The sequence below is a fragment of the Nyctereutes procyonoides genome, unplaced genomic scaffold (genome assembly GCF_905146905.1).
Source record: "Nyctereutes procyonoides isolate TBG_1078 unplaced genomic scaffold, NYPRO_anot_genome, whole genome shotgun sequence".
Lineage (NCBI taxonomy): Eukaryota > Metazoa > Chordata > Mammalia > Carnivora > Canidae > Nyctereutes > Nyctereutes procyonoides.
Genome location: NW_026575052.1, coordinates 69,877,067 through 69,896,373, shown reverse-complemented (window position 1 = coordinate 69,896,373; position 19,307 = coordinate 69,877,067). Strand labels below are relative to the sequence as shown.

The 19,307-nt window shown below is 40.0% G+C and overlaps 1 protein-coding gene across 16 annotated transcripts in view; it reads left to right on the top strand.

Moving 5' to 3' along the window:
• The window catches only part of KIAA1217 (KIAA1217 ortholog), a 465,513-nt gene that overhangs the window by 275,760 nt on the left and 170,446 nt on the right, over positions 1-19,307 (top strand). The window contains exon 1 of one of the 16 annotated variants that reach the window (XM_055331017.1): positions 17,039-17,236. The exons of the other annotated variants lie outside the window; for them this stretch is intronic. Coding sequence (XP_055186992.1) covers positions 17,189-17,236 — 48 coding nt within the window. The 5' untranslated portion in view covers positions 17,039-17,188. Of the gene's footprint in view, positions 1-17,038; positions 17,237-19,307 lie in introns of those variants that run through there. 16 annotated transcript variants of the gene reach the window in all.

Sequence of the window (19,307 nt, the reverse complement as noted above, 5' to 3'; positions counted from 1 at the left end):
GTTTTTTAAAGTCACCTCTACCCCCAAAGTAGAGCTTTAACTCTCAACTCCAAGATCAAGAGTAACATGTTCTACTGAGATAGCCAGGCGTCCCTGAAAGCAGGGACTTGAAGAGATCATTTGTACAGCCATGTTTGTGGCAGTGTTATTCATAGTAGTCAAGGAGTGGACACAACCCATGTGGAAGGGTGGATATGCCAGTGTGTAATATCCATACTATGGAATATTATTCTACCTTAACTGGGAAGGAAATCCTGTCAAGTGCTACAACATGGGTGACCCATGAGGACATTATGCTAAGTGATAAGCCAGTTACAAAAGGACAAATACAGTATGATTCCACTTGTAGGAGGTACCTGGAGTACTGAAAGTCATAGAGACAGAAAATGGGACCATGGTTTCCAAGGCCTGGGGCGAGTGTGGAAGAGAGAATAATTATTTAATGGGCATAGAGTTTCATTTTTGCAACATGGCAAGAGCTCTGGAGATGGGTGGTGGTGATGACAGCTGTACAACAACGTGAACGTACTTCATGCCCCTGCAGTTGACCCTTAAAAATGGCTAAGGTGATAATTGTATATCATGTTTCTTTTACCACAGTTGAAAAGCAAAACCATAGAGGAGTGGGCTCCACCACAGAAATTTCATCCCATTGAGTCTGCAGCTGGGGCCAAGCTGCAGTGATCCTGGCCTAAAGCATGGGGGTGAGCTCCAGAGTAGTCAGACCCAAGTGGCGCCATCGGTAGTGAGGGGCATCCCCCTTGCTGCCAAGTGGTGTGAGGGGGTTGCCAAGCACCAGGAAAGACAGAATGGCCATGCAAGGGGCAGAGAGAAGGTTCTCCAGCAAATGACAAAATCCTGCACACTACCACAGCCAAGGACCTACTCCAGTGAGGGAAATTTCAGGCAGTGTGAATCATTTGTGTGCTCAGGCCGGAGGGTCTTCCAGTCATGCCTAGGCTACCAGCCTTCAATCCACTCAGAGTCCGTAGATGTCGCGCCACCAGGAAGCACCAACTCTGTCCTCGCTCTTGTCTGGCTGGCTGCTCCGAAGAATCTCGACGATAGTGGCTATGCATCTGCTCTAGTGAAGCAGAGAGAGAAGGGAGGCCCCAGATGAGCAGACTGTACTGCTTTCCACCTCAGAGATTGGTGACTAAAGAAAACAACTTTTTTCGATGCTTACAAGAGCCACTTGGTGATGTGGCTTTTAAGTGGTACTTCTCATTTTTATTTATTTATTTTTTAAAGATTTTATTTATTTATTTATTTGTGACAGAGAGAGTAAGAGAGCATGAGCAGGTGGAGAGGCAGTGGGAGAAGCAGGCTCCTTGCTGAGCCAGGAGCCGGATGTGGGGCTCCATCCCAGGACCCCGAGATCACGACCTGAGCCCAAGGCATATGTTTAACCATCTGAACCATCCAGAAGCCCTTCTCTCATTTTTATTTATGACACATGGACGTGGTTTCAGTCTTTTTGTTTTCTCACGAGCGTGGACTTCTCCTGGCCCAGCAGCACCTTATTGAACATTGGATTGATATACCTGTGCAGGGAGTTTTATGCGTGCTTTAGTGGCTCACCAAATAAGGCAAACCACCATTCAGTCAAGTAAATCCTTCCACACTGGGCATAATCCCCAACGATGCAGCATTTCTCCTTTTGCGAGGAATTTTATAGCAATCAATAAGAGCTAGTCCTGGTATCACTACCCCAGCTCTTTATTGAATGCAATTCATTTTGAGTGACCTTTACTCTTCAGTAATCGTCCTTTATTTGTGACCTACAGATTGCAAACAGTCTAATCAGCTCTCTGGCTTTTGGTTACTAGCATTCCATCTGCTTCAGAAGGCTATTGTAAAATCCAGCTGTGCCAGGAAGGAAAAAAGTATAGACCAAATCTTTTTCTTCTCTGGAAGAAAAATTTATTTTGCATCAAGATTGTCAAATAATAATGGCTTTTTTGCTCCTGTGTGTGTGTGTGTGTGTGTGTGTGTGTGTTACTTCTTCTTAATAGCTAAGAGTTCATGTGACTTAGTGAATATTAGAATTGTGAACAGAAAGTTTCTAAAAACCAAAGAGGGAATAATAGTTTTAATAATAAAATGTAATTAACTTTGATCTAAGTAACAAAATGTTACAAAGTTAAGCATTAGATCTTGGGCTAAGGAGCCACTATAAATGGGAAAAGAAAATATGGATGGTCTGGGACCCAAAGTGGAAGTGGTAGGAAGAATTCTTGGATTTTAATTCCCAAGCTGTGGCTTATAAGTTATTTATTTTGTCATTCTGCTTCTTCTGTAATCCTCGTATCTTAGACCCTTCTTGAGAAGATGATGTTGATACTTGTTTTTACACTGGTCTTGTCAGGTCTTGCAAACTTGTACTGCTGTTGTGCTAATTTCTTGGAAAGGACCTAAGATTATCATGTGTTCATAATAATGCTTACACTTGTTTTTATTCCAAGATGGTTTAAAAAGAGCCTTGCATTCCTGGGTTGACCTGAGCTTGACCCCTGACATATTGACTGTGCGGAACTAGAGCTGGAGAAGGTCTATGCAGTGACCACTGAGGTGCTGGTCGGTTGTTCCTTTCTCATCCTCAAATAAACCTAGAAATTCTCATTCCCATTTATCAAAGAACAATGCCAAAGCCACCTGGAAATAAGCAGTACATGTAAATCGAAGCTCAGTTTTCTGACTTGTCTTCATTCTTTCAACATTTCCTCTTTATGGATGTGTGAGGGGTGATTTGCAAGTTCTTTGAAGGTGGTGTTTTGTATCGGGGATTTTCTTTTTCCTTTTGAGTTTGGAGCTTAGCTTTTGGATTCAAGGAGAAAAGCTCAGGCAGACTATGGCAGCTTACTCTCTCTGTTGGCTTCAGTTCCTGGAGTTATGGATAAATTGGGAATTATTAAGGGGAATACATGGAAGTAAGATGAGTTGAGAACAAAGGGTGTATATGGTCCCTGGGTGGGCATATAAGAATGAGAGCAGGAAGGTCATTTTGGTCTCAGCTCTTCAACTTACAGATAAGGCCCTGGAGAGAACAGAGGGCTCTCAACCAAGATCTTAGCTACTTAACAACTATTCAGCCTCCAGACACCTTATCGGCCACCTTTTACTCTGTAGGATAGATGGATTCTCTTAAACCTCTTGGGCAAGACTAATTATAAGCAGTCAGTTGATCCTATAATTCACTGATTTGTCTGATCTGGCTATAAGATTAGAGAAAATTATGCTCTTGATGCAGAATGAGAAAAACAGAGTAGTAGGTAATGGGGCGGAAGTTTTGTGTTGCACCTGGGTAAGCAGGGACAGGTATGAACGTGTTTGTACACTTTGGAGGGGTGATGAAGAGAAGAAAATGAAGAAATCAGCCAGTTTGTCAGTTTCTCTCCTAAATTCAGTTTCAGTATTTTGTTATCTTTCTACCCTGTACCGTTTTCTCGTATGAGTTTATGTTCTTCGGATTAGTTTTTGTGGGACTAGATTTAGGGTTCTTGTTCCTCAAATCCAGAGTTTGTAGAATTATTTGAGCTGACTGGTTAAATCTCTTTCCCCCTCTAGTTGGTTACACTATTGATTTACAATTGTGGCTGTTGGGAACAAGAGTAGGTGTATTGCTCATCTCCCTCCCCAACATACTCTTGGATTACTTCTCAGTACATTGCTTGAGAAAACCTGACCCTAGAAATAAAAAAAACAGTGTGTGGTAAATAACAGGTGTTATTTGTATAACTTGCTGTGCCAGGTTGACATGTGACTGAATAATTGGCTCTAAATTTTAGTGATCCTTTTATTAACAAAAGGCATTTATCACGGCCATGAGCATTATTCCCTAAAGTGGAATTTGGAGGAGTTGGCATAGGATAAATCCCAGGATATGAACTTCTCCCCCTTGTCCCTTGACTGGAATGCAGGCCTCTTGTCTTTTGTAAGTTGTGGGCTGTAGCCTCTAGTCTTCTTTTCTGGGACACTCTGTATGCCAGCATCTTTCAGGATTGTCTCTCTTCCCGGCATCCCTATGGGAGCAGGCAGGTTCTAAATCCCAATCCTGCTCAAAAGGTTTTCTAAGAGAATACCATGATTCCTTTTTCCTAGACCCATCACCCAGCATGAACAGAGGGTGCCTTTCCCAACCACCTCACTGACTTGTCCTGCCTCCTTCTCAGATTTACCCATCAAGGCATCCATGCACTTGAGGGAGAACTGCTGTCTCTAAATGATCATGCCACTGAACCTGTAAGGAAAAACCTCCTTTAGGAACACTGAATAATTACACTCCCATTTTTGTTTTAAAGATTTTTTTTTATTTATTCATGACAGACATGCATAGAGAGGCAAAGACACAGGCAGAAGGAGAAGTGGGATCACGCCCTGAGCTGAAGGCAGATGCTCAACCACTGAGCCATCCAGACATCCCTATACTTCCATGTTTGTTTTAAATTTTGTTCATTGTATGCAGCCTCATTCCATTTATGTTGTTACATTGTTCATGAAATAGCGTCTTCTACAGCTAAGTAATTTTCTGTGGTTTTAATGTACTTAGAGCTACAGCTGAAGGGTAGGTCATCTTCAACATGGCTAAAATTTCTTGGTTTTACTTAATCTATGATACTGTTATATACATATATATAATTACATATATGGACATATATATGTTTATATGTGTTATTCCATCATATGGTTGAAGGGAAACATGAACATAAGACAGTCATTTTTTGTTTTTTGTTTTTGTTTTTGTTTCTTTTTTTAATTTTTTTTAATTTTTATTTATTTATGATAGTCACACAGAGAGAGAGAGAGTCAGAGACACAGGCAGAGGGAGAAGCAGGCTCCATGCACCGGGAGCCCGACGTGGGATTCGATCCCGGGTCTCCAGGATCGCGCCCTGGGCCAAAGGCAGGCGCCAAACCGCTGCGCCACCCAGGGATCCCCATTTTTTGTTTTTAAGATGAGCAGTATTAAGGGAAGCTTGTATGCTAGTGAGAATGATCTAGAGAAAAGAGGGAGACAAGTGTGGGAGGGAAGACAAATGACCGGACAGTGGAAAGGTTGGCCCCAAGAGCAGAGACTTTGACGTCTTAAGAGGAGGAAAGTCATAATATCTAGGTGTGTAAATTTGGCGAATTAGAGGGTAAGAGGATGAGGTAGTTCTTGTCTGTCAATGACAAATGGAGGAAGGTGATCAGCTGAGAATAAGAAAGAGGAGGATGTTGGCAGAGAGGGAAAGCTATGAAATAGATGGTCGTCCCAGAAAATTATAAAGGGAAATAACAAGGAAGGTATAGAAGAATCATTTTGCAGAGTTGAGTGTTAATTTGAGATGTGCAGTAATGAATTTAAGATAAGACCATTAAGTTGTGGGTTCTGTGGGGTATTTTCCCCTCCTGCAATTTTAGCTGCTCTGTTGCAGATGGTTGGTTAGGCTGAATCTAAACTGATGGCCAGGGGATCCCTGGGTGGCGCAGCAGTTTAGCACCTGCTTTTGGCCCAGGGCGCGATCCTGGAGACCAGGGATCGAGTCCCACATCGGGCTCCCTGCATGGAGCCTGCTTCTCCCTCTGCCTCTCTCTCTCTCTCTCTCTCTCTCTCTCTCTCTGTGTGTGTGTGTGTGTGTGTGTCTATCATGAATAAATAAATAAAATCTTAAAAAAAGAAAATATTAAAAAAAATAAAAATAAATAAACTGATGGCCAGAATGGCACCATGGGGCAGAGATGGACAAGGCTGATGAAGATATTTGCAGGGAATTGATCATAAAGTTGGACCACAAAATCTCAGCTAGGCATGGAGGACATTGACCATGTGCAGTGGAAGGAGATTGAGGTTGAAGGGTAGGATTGATACAGGGTCAAAGAATCATGGAAAGGAGGTTCGAGTGTGTTTTTGACCAGTGTAATCTTTATGCCTCCAATCTGACCGCATGACTGCATTGTTTATACTCTGCCTTGTAGGCAGCTGTCCCAAGGGCTAAGTAGGGGTGATGGTGGGAAGGATGCATATCTCTAGGGCCAACAGCCAAACTCTCATATCTAGGGAAAACTTGGTAGCAAGATTTTTTTTTAAGATTTTGTTTATTTATTCATGAGGACACACAGAGAGGCAGAGACACAGGCAGAGGGAGAAGCAGGCTCCCTGGGGAGCCCGATGTGGGACTCAATCCCAGGACCCTGGGATCACGCCCTGAGCTGAAGGCAGACACTCAACCACTGAGCCACTCAGGGGTCCCGGTAGCAAGATTTTTATTTAATAGACTGTGTTAGCATTTGAAACATGTCAGAACTTTCTTTGGTTTATCAGCCTTTATTCAATTTGGGGTGAATAATAATTTTTTAGAAGCTCAGTTGTTTTTAATAGATTCTTTAAAAATTTATCCTTTTTTAAAATTTCTTTTTTAACTGATTCTGAAAGTAAATTATAAGTAAAGATGAGGATTAATATTTAGTCCTCTGGAGATAATTTTTTAAGTAAATCACATCCATTACGGAAAGTTCAGAAAGCATTTTTTAAAAGATTGTATTTATTTATTCATGAGAGACACAGAGAGAGAGGCAGAGATGTAGGCAGAGGAAGAAGCAGGTTCCCTTTGGGGAGCCTGATGTGAGATTAGATCCCAGGACCCTGGGATCATGACATGAGCCAAAGGCAGATACTCAACCACTGAGCCACCCAGGTGTTCCCAGAAAGCATTTTTTAAAATCCTACCCTACAGACGGACAGAAACATCCTTCTATTTTTTTTGTCATATTTTTATATAGTTTCTACTACTTAATGTCTCGCCGTATTATTTTTAATGGCTGTAAGATATTTGTGTTAACTTTTTTAACATATGAAGTTATTGTTAGTAGACATTAAAATCTTTTCACATTTATGTTATGGATAATTCAGCAATGAACCCCGGAAGGAGACTATCTTAAGTTGTAGCTAAACCAATTAAAAGGGCCATGACCTACCCTGCTAAGACTTTGTTGGGAGTAGTGTTTCTGTTCCTGAAAGTTCCAGAACTCTGTGGAGGAAAGTGCCATTATGAGGGCTTCAGATACCTAGAAAAGTAGATGTGTTGATACCGTTAAATGTTGTCAGTTGTAAAGGTTCCTACAGGCTATCATTTTACTCATTATATCTCCTAAGACCGTTCATTTCACCCATGGTATTGAAATTAACATCTTACGGGAGAAAACCTTAAATCACAAAAATTCTACTTGCTTCTTTTGCACCCTCACCCTCTACGAATTAAAATGAATGCGATTTTGCCATTTTGGTGTCAGAATACTTTGGCCTAGCTCATGAAATACAAATATTTGAAGTTGCCCAGTTTGAGAAAAATGGACAAAAGCTCTTCATAACACAGGTGTTGTGGTTGTATAATTCATTTTTTCCAGTATGCTCTGACATTTCTCAATTCTGAAGGTGTGAAGGACTTGCTTACCAAACACAAATAGATGTGAATGATGCTGTGTTATTAAATGTCATGCTTCTTGATTTGCCAGTCATGTATTATCTCAAAACAAAAATGGAATTTCCTACTCATGCTTTTGCGTTTTCTCAACTGGGCTATCCACTAAAAGGCTTGTGGCATTCCTATTTTCCAATAAAGAATGGAAATCTAAATTGGTTTTGGTCCGTTTGACAATTATATGAATTAATGCTGGCCCTTAAAACTCTTCTGCAGGGGCGCCTGGGTGGCTCAGTCTGGTAGGCATCTGCTTTCAGCTCAAGTCATGATCTCAGGGTTCTGGAATTGAGCCCCAAATCCAGCTCCCTGCTCTGTGGGAGACCTGCTTCTCCCCCTCTCTCTGCCCCCTGGCTCTTTCTCACATCTCAGGTAGATGGATACAATCTTTGGAAAAAACTCTTCTGCAGAGGAAGGGACAGTTGAAGTAGAATGGTGTTTTGATGCTAACTAGGGAGGAGACTGATATGAAACAACTGATGGTTTATAAACGATGTGCCATAATTTAGGAAAAGAAAGGTAATAAATTATCCATGTTGGAAATGTTTTGTGCATACCACTTTTAGTTTTCTTTTCATCACATTATATTTGCTTCTTGGCATTTTCAAAAGACAGCATAAAATGTTGTTTTTGAGATGTTTTCTGGAAGATAAGATAAAAAGTGCAAACTCCTCACATTTTTATTGGCATGGAGGCAAGTTAGTTGTAGTCTTCCAAATAGGTACTGCTTATCCTCTGTTGAGAAGTAGCCTGGGTATTGTCAGCACTTCAGAAAAACATTTCATGGGTGCTATCTTTACAAAGCCAGGTAAGAGGCCAAATATGGGTGTTTCCAAAATACAAGTTCAGCATGCTAGCATCACTGTGACACTAGTATATCACATAAATGAGATGTTTAACAATCTCTCCCCAAGTTTGATTACATGATTTTAAGTCTGTTTTTACTATCTTATTAGTTGTTGTAAAGCCCCCTTTCTGTGTAAACTTAAGGGACTTGCTTATTGGGTCCTATGTGCTTTATAGGTATTAATGCTTCTCATATACCCCTTGAGATATGTAATTCTGCTTTTATTCCCATTTTGCTGATGAGGAAATTGAAGCATAGATGATTTGTATGACCTGCCCCGGATCACAGCTAACAAATGGCAGAGTCAGGATTCAAACTCTAGTTCCAGGGGTGCCTGGTTGGCTCAGTTTGTAGAGCATGTGACTCTTGATCTCGGGGTTGTGAGTTCAAGCTCCATGTTGGGCATAGAGCTTACTTAAAGAAAAAAGAAAAACAAACTCTGACTCCAGAGAGTGTGATATGTATGCTGCTGTTTCCTTCCATTCCAAGATTCTGGGCCTAATGTTCTTCATCTGCTAAATACTACCATGGTGCACCCTGTTTTGAAGGTGAGATGTTAATGTCGTCTCTGTGTGTGACCCACACTTGGCCACTGGCAGTGAAACAGCTCTATTAACAGAGATGCCAATGTATCTTATTTTTTATTTACTAGGAATCAGTTAGTAATTGATATGTTATGCTTTGATCATTAGTAGATGACCATAAGGAACTTGAACAGATTCAGAGAATCCACCATTAGCAAAGAAATCGTCATGGCAGGAGGCTCTGCAGATGCACTGTTTTGTGAGTTTTTCTAAAATACAGGAAGTAAGAGAAAATGAGAGCAAAGAATTCCCTCTTCTTGACTTACACTGCTTGACTTGTCTAATGTATAACTCACCTAAGATTTCAAGTCTGGACTGTTGAAGAATAGATAGGGACTTGAAAAGTAAGATATGTCGCCATTTGCACAGTTCTTTTTGTGATTTAAGAGAACATAAAAGGAGATCATGAAGAAGTTTGTAATTTCAAAAGTAAAATCTTAGCTAAGGGAACCCTTTCAAGTAATTTTGATGTCGATCTCTCATTTAAGAGAAGCCATGGGCAGGCTTTCTGAACCAAGTCAAAGATCTGGATGGTGTTAGGGATCTGCTTGCCCTCTCCTGCCTTCTGGAACCAAATAAACTCAGGGAGGAAAAGGGGGGTCATTCTGGAAAAGACAGCAGAAAGATTCAAAGAGGATGGAGGCCATATTTGAAATTAACTATTACAAATGTAGGAACTAGATTGGTATGTAATTGTGAAAGATGTTAGTATTTCTTAGGATCCTCAATGATGAAAAATAGTTGAATCAATGAAATTGAATTTGTGACAGTGACTTCAGGTATTTAAGAGGAAAGTACTGATTGTGCTTTCATGAAATTCATGAAAGGAAGCAACGAACGGTCATTCTAACGAAGGTAGGGAAGGTAGGAGGAAACCCAACAGCATGAACAAAGAACTGCTTGAATAGTGGAGACAAGAACAAGAATGCCACAACAAAGCAGAGGGCCAAGGAGGAGTACAAAGAAATAACAGCAGAGGAGAGTCGGGAAAGCTCAAGCAGGAAATGAGAAGCAACCTTCAAAACACATCAAGGGAAACATTCCTTAAATACATCAGAAGCAACAGGACAGGGAAATGTCGTCTCTCTGTTGGGTAAAGGAGGGAATTGGTTTTAAATGACAGCAATAGGTCAAGTTATCTGTTTTGTTCTGTCTGTTTTATTTTTTTCAAAAGCAAAACTTCTTTGTTTTCAAAAAGTCTGGTAGTATTGACTGGGAGTAGGTGGAAGAAGCAAAATTATTAGAAGAACTGGGGAAAGGCTGTCTTAGCAGACTGCTTATATTAAAATCTGTAGGTACTGATGAATATGGAAACAGTTGTTCGGAATGAAACCCACACAGAACACCAGTTGTAGAGAGAATATGGAACTAGAACAGGAGCAATGTGTCATCTCTATGTACCCTGGAGGGAAGAACGACCTTGAAATGATGCATATGAAGGTGTCTATGACCTGGAAGGATATGGGGCATTCAGGGAGAAGTAGCAGATATCATCACCAAATCAATTTGCAGACTGAAAGGTAGCAGGTATACCAGTTGGTTTGAAAGAGAGAAAGTTCTGTCAGACTAATGCAGTTTCTCTAGGTGACACAGTAGCAGCCCAGTTGGCTGAGGGAAAGTGAAAGAAGTGATCTAGTTTGATCTAGTTTGTGATCTAGTTTGATTTTGGGAAAGCCTGCTTCTCCCTCTGCTTATGTCTGTGTGTCTCATGAATAAATAAATAAAATATTTTTTTAAAAAAAGGAATTAATGTTATAATGGGTATAAAGTGTCATAGCAAGAAATGTTTTTGAAGTGATCATTACTAATTCTGCTGCTTAGTCACAATATTCTAGAGAATGTTCTACAAATGTGCAGGAAACACAGAAAATGACCAATGTTGGTGGGGATGGGGAAGAGGGAAGGATTTAAGTCAGAATGATTGTGGCCATTTGGAGGCATAGTCAAAAAAGTAGTAGAAGGTAATGGCAAGGGCAGCAGGGTAGGGCATAAGAGAATATTTACATTTTTAAATGTAAGGTTCATAATGATATGATCATAATTTGAATTCATGTTCAGAAGGCATACATTTTGGAGGTGCCTGGGTGGCACAGTCAGGTAAGCAGCTGCCTTCAGCTCAGATCATGATCCCAGGATACTGGAATCAAGCCCCAAGTCAGGCTCCTTGCTCAAGGAGGAGTCTGCTTGTCCTTCTCCCTCTCTTGCTGCCCCTCCCCTCTGCGAGGGCTTTCTCTCTCTCTCTCTCTCTCCCTCCGTCCCTTTATTTTTTTTTAATTTTTTTAATTAAAGATTTAAGTTATTTTTTTATTTTTTTTAATTTTTTATTTATTTATGATAGTCACATACACAGAGAGAGAGAGAGAGAGAGAGGCAGAGACATAGGCAGAGGGAGAAGCAGGCTCCATGCACTGGGAGCCCGATGTGGGATTCGATCCCGGGTCTCCAGGATCGCGCCCTGGGCCAAAGGCAGGCGCTAAACCGCTGTGCCACCCAGGGATCCCTCCCTCCGGCCCTTTAAATAAATAAATAATCTTTTTCTTTTTTCTTCTTTCTTCTTCTTTTTTTGTTTTTTAAAAAGGAGGCACCCGAGTGGCTCAGTGGATTAAGTGTCTGCCTTCAGCTCACGTTATGATCTCAGGGCCCTGAGATCCAGCCCTCCCTGTTCAGCGGGGAGCCTGCTTCTCCCTCCCTCCACCCCTCACTCATGTTCTCTCTATCTCTCTATCTGAAATAAATAAATAAATAAATAAATAAATAAATAAATAAATAAAATCTTTATAAATAAATAAATATATACATACATAAAGGAAGGCATACAGTTTATCTAATGGTGGCATTTTTTCCTCCCTAAAGCAGCATTGAGTTGGTTTCTTTCTGAGAGCCCTTATACGTTGATCCTTTCTGGACCAACTGCCCTCCAAGTAGAGTTAAGAGAAGGCCTTGTAGCTATAAAGCTCAAAAGCAACAGTCCATCTACAAGGTCAAGTAACAAAGTACTTTGTACTAAGTTCTGGTTGTATCCTAAGGTAAACAAGGACCCAGTTTTAGTCTACAAGTAAAAAGAGCAGTTGGAAACATTGAAAAGCACCATACAGATGGTCAACAGGTTGAGAAAAATAAGGCTTCCAGGTAAAACAAAACTTGAATTCAGTGTGGAAAAATATTGAGTAATGGGTTATTAATGTTAAGTATCTGAAGAAATCATAAAAACACATTGGAGAGATCTGCTCTGTATTTCATTTGATGACAGACAAGAGGGCAAAAACTTATTTGAATAAAGGATTTGGAAAAGATTTAGAAGAAGGCAGGGTGACCTCTATTAAACATTGAGGTAAAGTAGTGAGAAGGATGTGTGTCCCCTTCCTAGAGACCTTTAAAATTATGAGCAATTATGTTTGGAGGATGAGTACATTTTATACATTTATGAGATGTTTGGGTTTGGAACTAGAGTAGGCAGTGAAGGAGATGAGCCTTCTGATCTCTTTCAACCTTATGTTGGAACTTGTATGTGTTTTGAAGGACTCAGTCTTTTGTAAGAAAGTTTTAATTGGCATTATCCTCTTCCTACTACAACTGTGTGTTTAGCTCTTTTCTAATTACCATGTAATTCCCTTATGGTAGTGAGCATAAGTTTTTATTATATTTGCTTGCTTAATTAACACTCTCAGGGTGCCTAGCTGGCTCAGTCGGTAGAGCATGCAGCTCTTGTTCTCAGGGTCATGAGTTCGAGCCCACGATGGGCATGGAGTTGACTTAAAAACAAATAAATAAGAATTTTAAAAAATGAACACTCTTCTTGGTGCCTGTCAGCTCTGTAACAGACCATGTCTATCTTGTTCACCATGGTCATTCCAGTTCCAACACCTTATCCGGCACACAATTGTAATATTTGTAGAATGAATGATAATATCAGAAGAAGTATGGCTTAAAAAGCTGTCATTTTTGGAATGATTTGTTGGAGACTAGAATAGCATTATAGCGTATTTCTCAATCTTGGCCTCTTTTGTTGAACTGCACACTGCTGGAATGGTGTGTCATTTGAATCAGAGAACTTCCTGTCTGATCATCTTCTTTTAAAATGCAAATGGGATCCACACAAAAACTTGTACATGATGTTCATAGCAGCGTTATTCATAATTATCAAAAAAGTGGAAATAACCCAAATGTCCATTGGCTGATGAATGGGTAACAAAAGGTGGTCTATCCATACAACATATTTGACAATAAAAGTCAATGAAATCCTGATACATGCTACAACATGGTTATATTTTGAAAATATTATGCTGAGTGAAAGAAGACAGACACAGAGGGCTAAATCTTGTATGATTCCATTAATATGGAATTCATATTATTTGAGTATTTGAAACATTCAAAGCAGGCAAATCCATAGAGATTAAAAAGTAGATTGATAATCCCCTAAGGCTGAGGAAGTTAAGGGGAGATGGGAAATAACTGCCAGTTGGCATGGGATTTCATTGTAGGATGAAAATATGTATGTTCATGGAGGCACCTGGCACTATGGTGGTAGGTCTCTAACAAGAAAAAGAGCATATGAAGAATATGGAATACAGACAGCACAAAATCCAAATTTTTTTCTGCTAATTTTGCCTTTTTCTAACTGTATTTAAGGATTCTATTTAGCAAACACCTTTCCTACAGAACAAGCATCGTGGAGTGTTGCTTTTTTCTTTTAAAATGTGTGCAGACTTCCTCATCTTACATTTAGCACAAAAGATGTCCATGTGCATTTTTGTGTCTGTCTCAACCTTCACAACATGAACAAGAGTACTGTGATCTCATCTTGTTCAGCGCTCTGCCCATGTTGGTTTATCCAGGGCCTGACCCATGGTAGGAGGACCACAGATGCTTGCTGCAATACCTATACTTAAGTGTAAAGGTCTGGGGAGATTTTGCTTAAAGAAGTGGCACAAAAAAAAAAAAAAAAAAAAAAGGAGGAGCAGACTCTTGTATCATTGTATCAGCTTAGTAAGAGTTTCTTGCTTAGAAAATACTTTTTAAGAAATTGTTTTTCAAATGATTTTTAATAGGAATGTCAAGACTATTCAATGAGAAAGGACAATCTTTTAACAAATGGTGCTGAGAAAACTCAGTGTACACAAGTTGAAACATTACCTTATACCATGTACAAAAATTAACTCAGAATGGATTAAAAAAAAAAAAAACCCAAACGTAAAAGCTAAAACTGTAACTCTCTTGAAGAAAACATAGGGGAAGTCTCATGACACTGAATTTGACAATGAATTCTTAGATGTGATGCCCAGAACACAGGCTACAAAAGAAGGAATTGGACTTCAAAATTAAAAATTTTTGCAGCCTGGGACACTACCAATAGAATGAAAAGGCATCCCAGAAAAATGGATGAAATATTGGAAGTCATGTGTCTGATAAGGGATTGATATCAGGTATATATAAAGAACCCCTATAACTAAACAGTTACCAACAATTTAAAAAAAATCAAAAATGGACAGAGGACTTGTAAAAGGAGAAACATTTTCTCCTCAATACTTCATTCACTTCTCATACCAGATGTGTGGCTTTTTCTATATCAAACTATTCTCCAATTCTTAGCAGATCCTAAATACTTGTTCTATAGTTTAACTCAATTCTGACACTAACTGTCCAAAGTTACTACAAATCACACAGATTGAGGACTCAGTCCAAGACTGCCCCTTGTTTTAGACTCCAGTCACAAGTAGTGGGTCCTAGATTACCCACAATTTCTATCTGATGTTACTACCGATCAGAGGTTCCCATGCTTCCCTCTTCCTTTGGTGATAAATTCAATGCTCAGTCCCTCTTCCCTCCTTGAAGGTGGGGGCTGGGACTGAAAGTCCCATTTCTCTAATTACATGGTTGTTTCCTCTGGCAGCCATCCTAGGGGATTTCCAAAATCACCTACTAACATAACTCAGGTGTGGTTGAAAGGGGCTTTTTATGAATAACCTTTATTACTCTGAAGCTGATTTAGGAGCTGGGGAAACAAACCAAATATTATAGCAAAAGACACTCTTACAGTTCCTCTCAAAATACAAGAGTTGTAGGAGCTCGAGCCAGAAGCAGGGGGAGGAGACCAAAGTACATTGTTTTAAGTCGAACAGACATTTCTCCAGAAAAGACATACCAATGGCCGATAAGCACATGAAAAGATTATTAACATCATTACTTGTTAGAGAAATGCAAATCAAAACCACAACGAGGTAGGACTTCATACTCATTAGGATGGCTGTTCAAAGGAAGAGACAAAGGAGGGAAAGAAGGAAGGCAGAAGGGCAGGAGAGCGAGAGGAAGTGAGAAAGGCTGGGAAAGAAAGTACACAATCTTAACAGCATTGTTAAAGATGTGGAGAAATTGGAACCCTGAGACATTGCAGATGGGAATGTAAAATGGTGCAGATACTATGGCAAATGCTGTCACACTACTTCAAAAAATTAAACAGAGAATTACCATATGACTTAGCAAAGCTCCTCCTGGGTATATAGACTCAAAAGAAGAAAAAATAGAGATTCACACAGGTATCTGTACAGCCATGTTCATAGCAGCCTTATTCACAATAGCTAGAAGATGGAAACAACCCAAGTGTTCATCGCTGGGGAAATGGGTAAATATTACTCAGCTTGATAAGGAAAGAGATTTTGACAGATGATCAAACATGATGAGCTTTGAAGATATTATGCTAAATGAGTCAGTTACAAAAGGACAAAAATGGCATGATTCCACTTTATGCATTTTCTAGAGTGGTCAGATTCATAGAGACAGAAAATTGAATACTGCTCACGAGGGACTAGGGAAGGGGGGAAGGGGAGAGTATTGTTGAGAGGAGAAAGAGTTCCCCTTGGGAAAGATGAAAAGGATCGTGGTGATGGTTGTACTTAATGTGAATGTACTTAACCCCAGAACCATATACTTAAAAATAGTTAAGAGGGCAAATTTTATGTTGTATATTTTTACCATAATAAAAAATTATTATTTTAAAATAATGATGTTTGTTTATGTTGACAGAAGTCTGCCATAAAAGGCCCATGTTACCCACCCAAGCATAACTGTCTTCAGTTGCTTCTTCTAGAACACAGCAAACTTTACAAGCATTGCCTAACCTTGATTCTTTTATTGCCTTTACTTCAAGATTACTGAGTGAACCAAGCAATAATTGACAAATTTTCTTTTTTTTTAATTTATTTTTTAAAAGATTTTATTTATCTATTCATGATAGACATAGAGGGGAGTGGCGAGTGGGGGGCGGCAGAGACACGGGCGGAGGGAGAAGCAGGCTCCATGCCAGGAGCCAGATGCAGGACTCGATCCCAGGTCTCCAGGATCACGTCCTGGGCCAAAGGCAGGCACTAAACCGCTGAGCCACCCAGGGATCCCCCTAATTGACAAATTTTCAATAGTACTTAATATACTACTGAAAAACTTGGGACTTGTTAACCATCATCTGGGCTAGACTCTGAGATTTCATAATATTATTTTGTTCTTGTTGATTTTCTGATAATTTTTATTATTAATTTATCTGATTCAATAATTTCAAAATATATTTACAAATAATTTCAAAATATATTTACAAATAATGTATTTTTGAAAGATACTACTGTATCTGATGACCTATTTCTTAGTGGAAATCAAGAGTCTTCCTGATAATTACAGAACACAATTTTGATGCTTGGAAAGGGGTCTTGAAAATTGAAGCTGTGTACGTATTATTTCTTCACTGACCTATGGCTTCCTGTCTTTGGTTGGATTGTCCATGCATATCTCACTTCCTGGGAACATGACGCGTCACAATTTGTCAATCTTCAGACTTAACATTTTTGCATTTGCCTTTTTGCTGGACTTTTTTTTACCAGTTTCAGCAAAAATAGATGTGGCACTGTAATCTCTGAAAATGTTTTCAACCTAAGTGATTTGGAGTCTAGAAGGCAACTGAAAAATACCCAATCCGGCGTAAGTTCCAGTTTCCTGCCAGCTTCATTCACTTCCCCTGGAGTCCCTTTCTAGGCCAGAAGTCAGGAATAGTGTTTGTCCCAGTGTGAGTAATTATCGGGTTTCTTTGTCAAGGCTTCCTTCCCGGTACCTTCCCAGGTTCTCCTAGTGTCTGAAGTGTGGGGCCTTTGTACCTTTCAGAATTCGTAACATCCCGTTATGGGGGATCTGGACCGTAAGCAATCTCCTTAGCCCGAGTCCCCCAGTCCTGGAAGATCACACCTAAGCGGCCCCGAAACAAATGACATCAGCGGCTCTGTCCTTCTAGAAGACTGACAGGTACCCTTCAAGTCCTATCGGATGTGGCCATGCTGGAAAGAACCTCATGAAATTATTCATGTGTTCAAGGTGGGCTGAATTTAATCTTTCAAAGAGAGGCAGCTGTCAAGTTTTCAAGATGTTGAGTATATTTTACAATTTTGACCTTGACGTTCAAGATATTTCTCTGTGTCTAACCTAAAATTTGTTTGGAATGAGTTTTCTTTTCACATAAAATAAATTTATATGTACACCACCCCCCTGCCCGATTCTAGAAGTAATACATGTTCCTTTTGAAATATTGTCAATTGAAGGCATTTTAAGTTTATTTCCATGGTTCTTTTCTTGTGGGTATGAAATGTAGATACAACTTTTAATGCAGGTGACTCTTAAGAAAGAGGAATTTAATCTTAGCAAGATCATGTTGAAACCATCTTATAGAAGGACACAGAGAAAAATATAAACTAATGTTTCTGGAGTAAGTTCCATTTTCAGAGAGAAGGAAAACACTGAGTCAAAAGTGACTCACATGTAGATCCAGATTTATGCCTGAAAGCAGCTTTTTTTTCCAGCAAGTTTTTGAAGCTTGGTTTCCTTATCTGTAAAATTGAAGATACCATATTTTTCTCAGTGTCAATGTGTGGATTAAATAAAATGCGACATGAGAGAGGACCTAATGAGTATCTGGTACACGTAGCTTCAAGTAGCTGTCTCCTCCTACCCATACCTTCTTATCGGTGTCTAGTTCACCTCTTTTTCTTATATATTATCTCTTTTTAGATATCCCTTTATTAGCACAGAAAATATGCTTCTTTGGGTTTGTAATCATAGCAATTCAGTTACTGAATATATTTTCCCCTTTGTGGGTGTTGTCACCCACTTTTTGGCCAGAATAAGTCCTTATTTATAATTCAGGTATTCCCTATTTTCAGTCTAAAGAAAACCCAGCTTCAAAATGAAAGGAAATTTCACAACATTCGTTGTAAGGGATTTATTCTCTTAGTGTCAAAGTAGCATGTGTGGGCCTTAGACTCAATCTTACATGGATCCACTGAGTTACTAGATGAAAAGCTGGCAAGCTCAAAGGGGAGATGATAGTTAGGAATCTGGGTCCTATTTGTTTAATATCTGCTGTGGGCCAGGAACAAGGACAGGTGCTTTACATCCGTTTCACATTTTAATCTTCATGACTCTTCAGTGGGTGTTATTATCATTGTTTTATGGGAGAGGAAATGAAGGCCTTGCGGAAGTTGGTTAGGTCACTCGGGATGGCACAGTAAGAAAGTTCTGATGCAGTGTTACACTTGGGCCTGTCCGCAACTCCTAGTCTTTTTTACAGTTTAATTGCATTTAGGAGTCATGATTATGAGGAGGCATCTTGTAACCTATGAACTTAGTAGCCTACCAAAGCCAATACCACAGTCTATCTTACAAGATTCTCCGCCCCCCCACCCCCCGCTGACTCCATCTTCTCTTCTGCTCTCCCTTCCTTGCTGGAAAAACAAGTTGATTGTTTAGAGTCTGTTAATACATATAGGCAATTTCAAGATGTCATGATGTCAGGAAAGGAAATCTATTTCCGGCTGTACAGTTCTATGTAAAAGGAAAGGAGAAACAAATAGGGACTTGATCTCCAGGCATTTGGGATTGGGTCAGGAGGACTGCCTGCTTTGGTCTCTGTCCTGGAGGCACATGAAGCCAACACTGCCAAGATGGCTGCCCTTCCCTTAGCACTGCCAGCCCCCACTTCGCCCCTCTCACCCCGCAGTGTGCGTCCCCCCCATCCCGGGACTGGGGCCAGGCCAGGCACCCCTGGCTCCAGCAGATTGATTCACTGTGAAGTCTCCTCTTGGAACTTTCTTTGGCCTTAAACTGCCACATGCTGCAGTTGACTACCTCACATTTGATTGAATGCTCCTTTCTTCTGAGAGAGCAACCATTCAAGGAATCATAGAATTTGCTTGCAAGTTATTTTCAGGTAAGCAGACATACTTCAGTCTTCCATCCAGCTCTCTAGTGGCGGGAAATTCTTTGAGCGTGCGCGCGCGCGCGTGTGTGTGTGTGTGTATGTATAAAAGTGTCTGACACATGTTATGTGGAGATAGTTCTCTGTTGTGTAATCCTAAGAAATGCAAATCCTTTTCTCTGAGTGCTTTGCTCT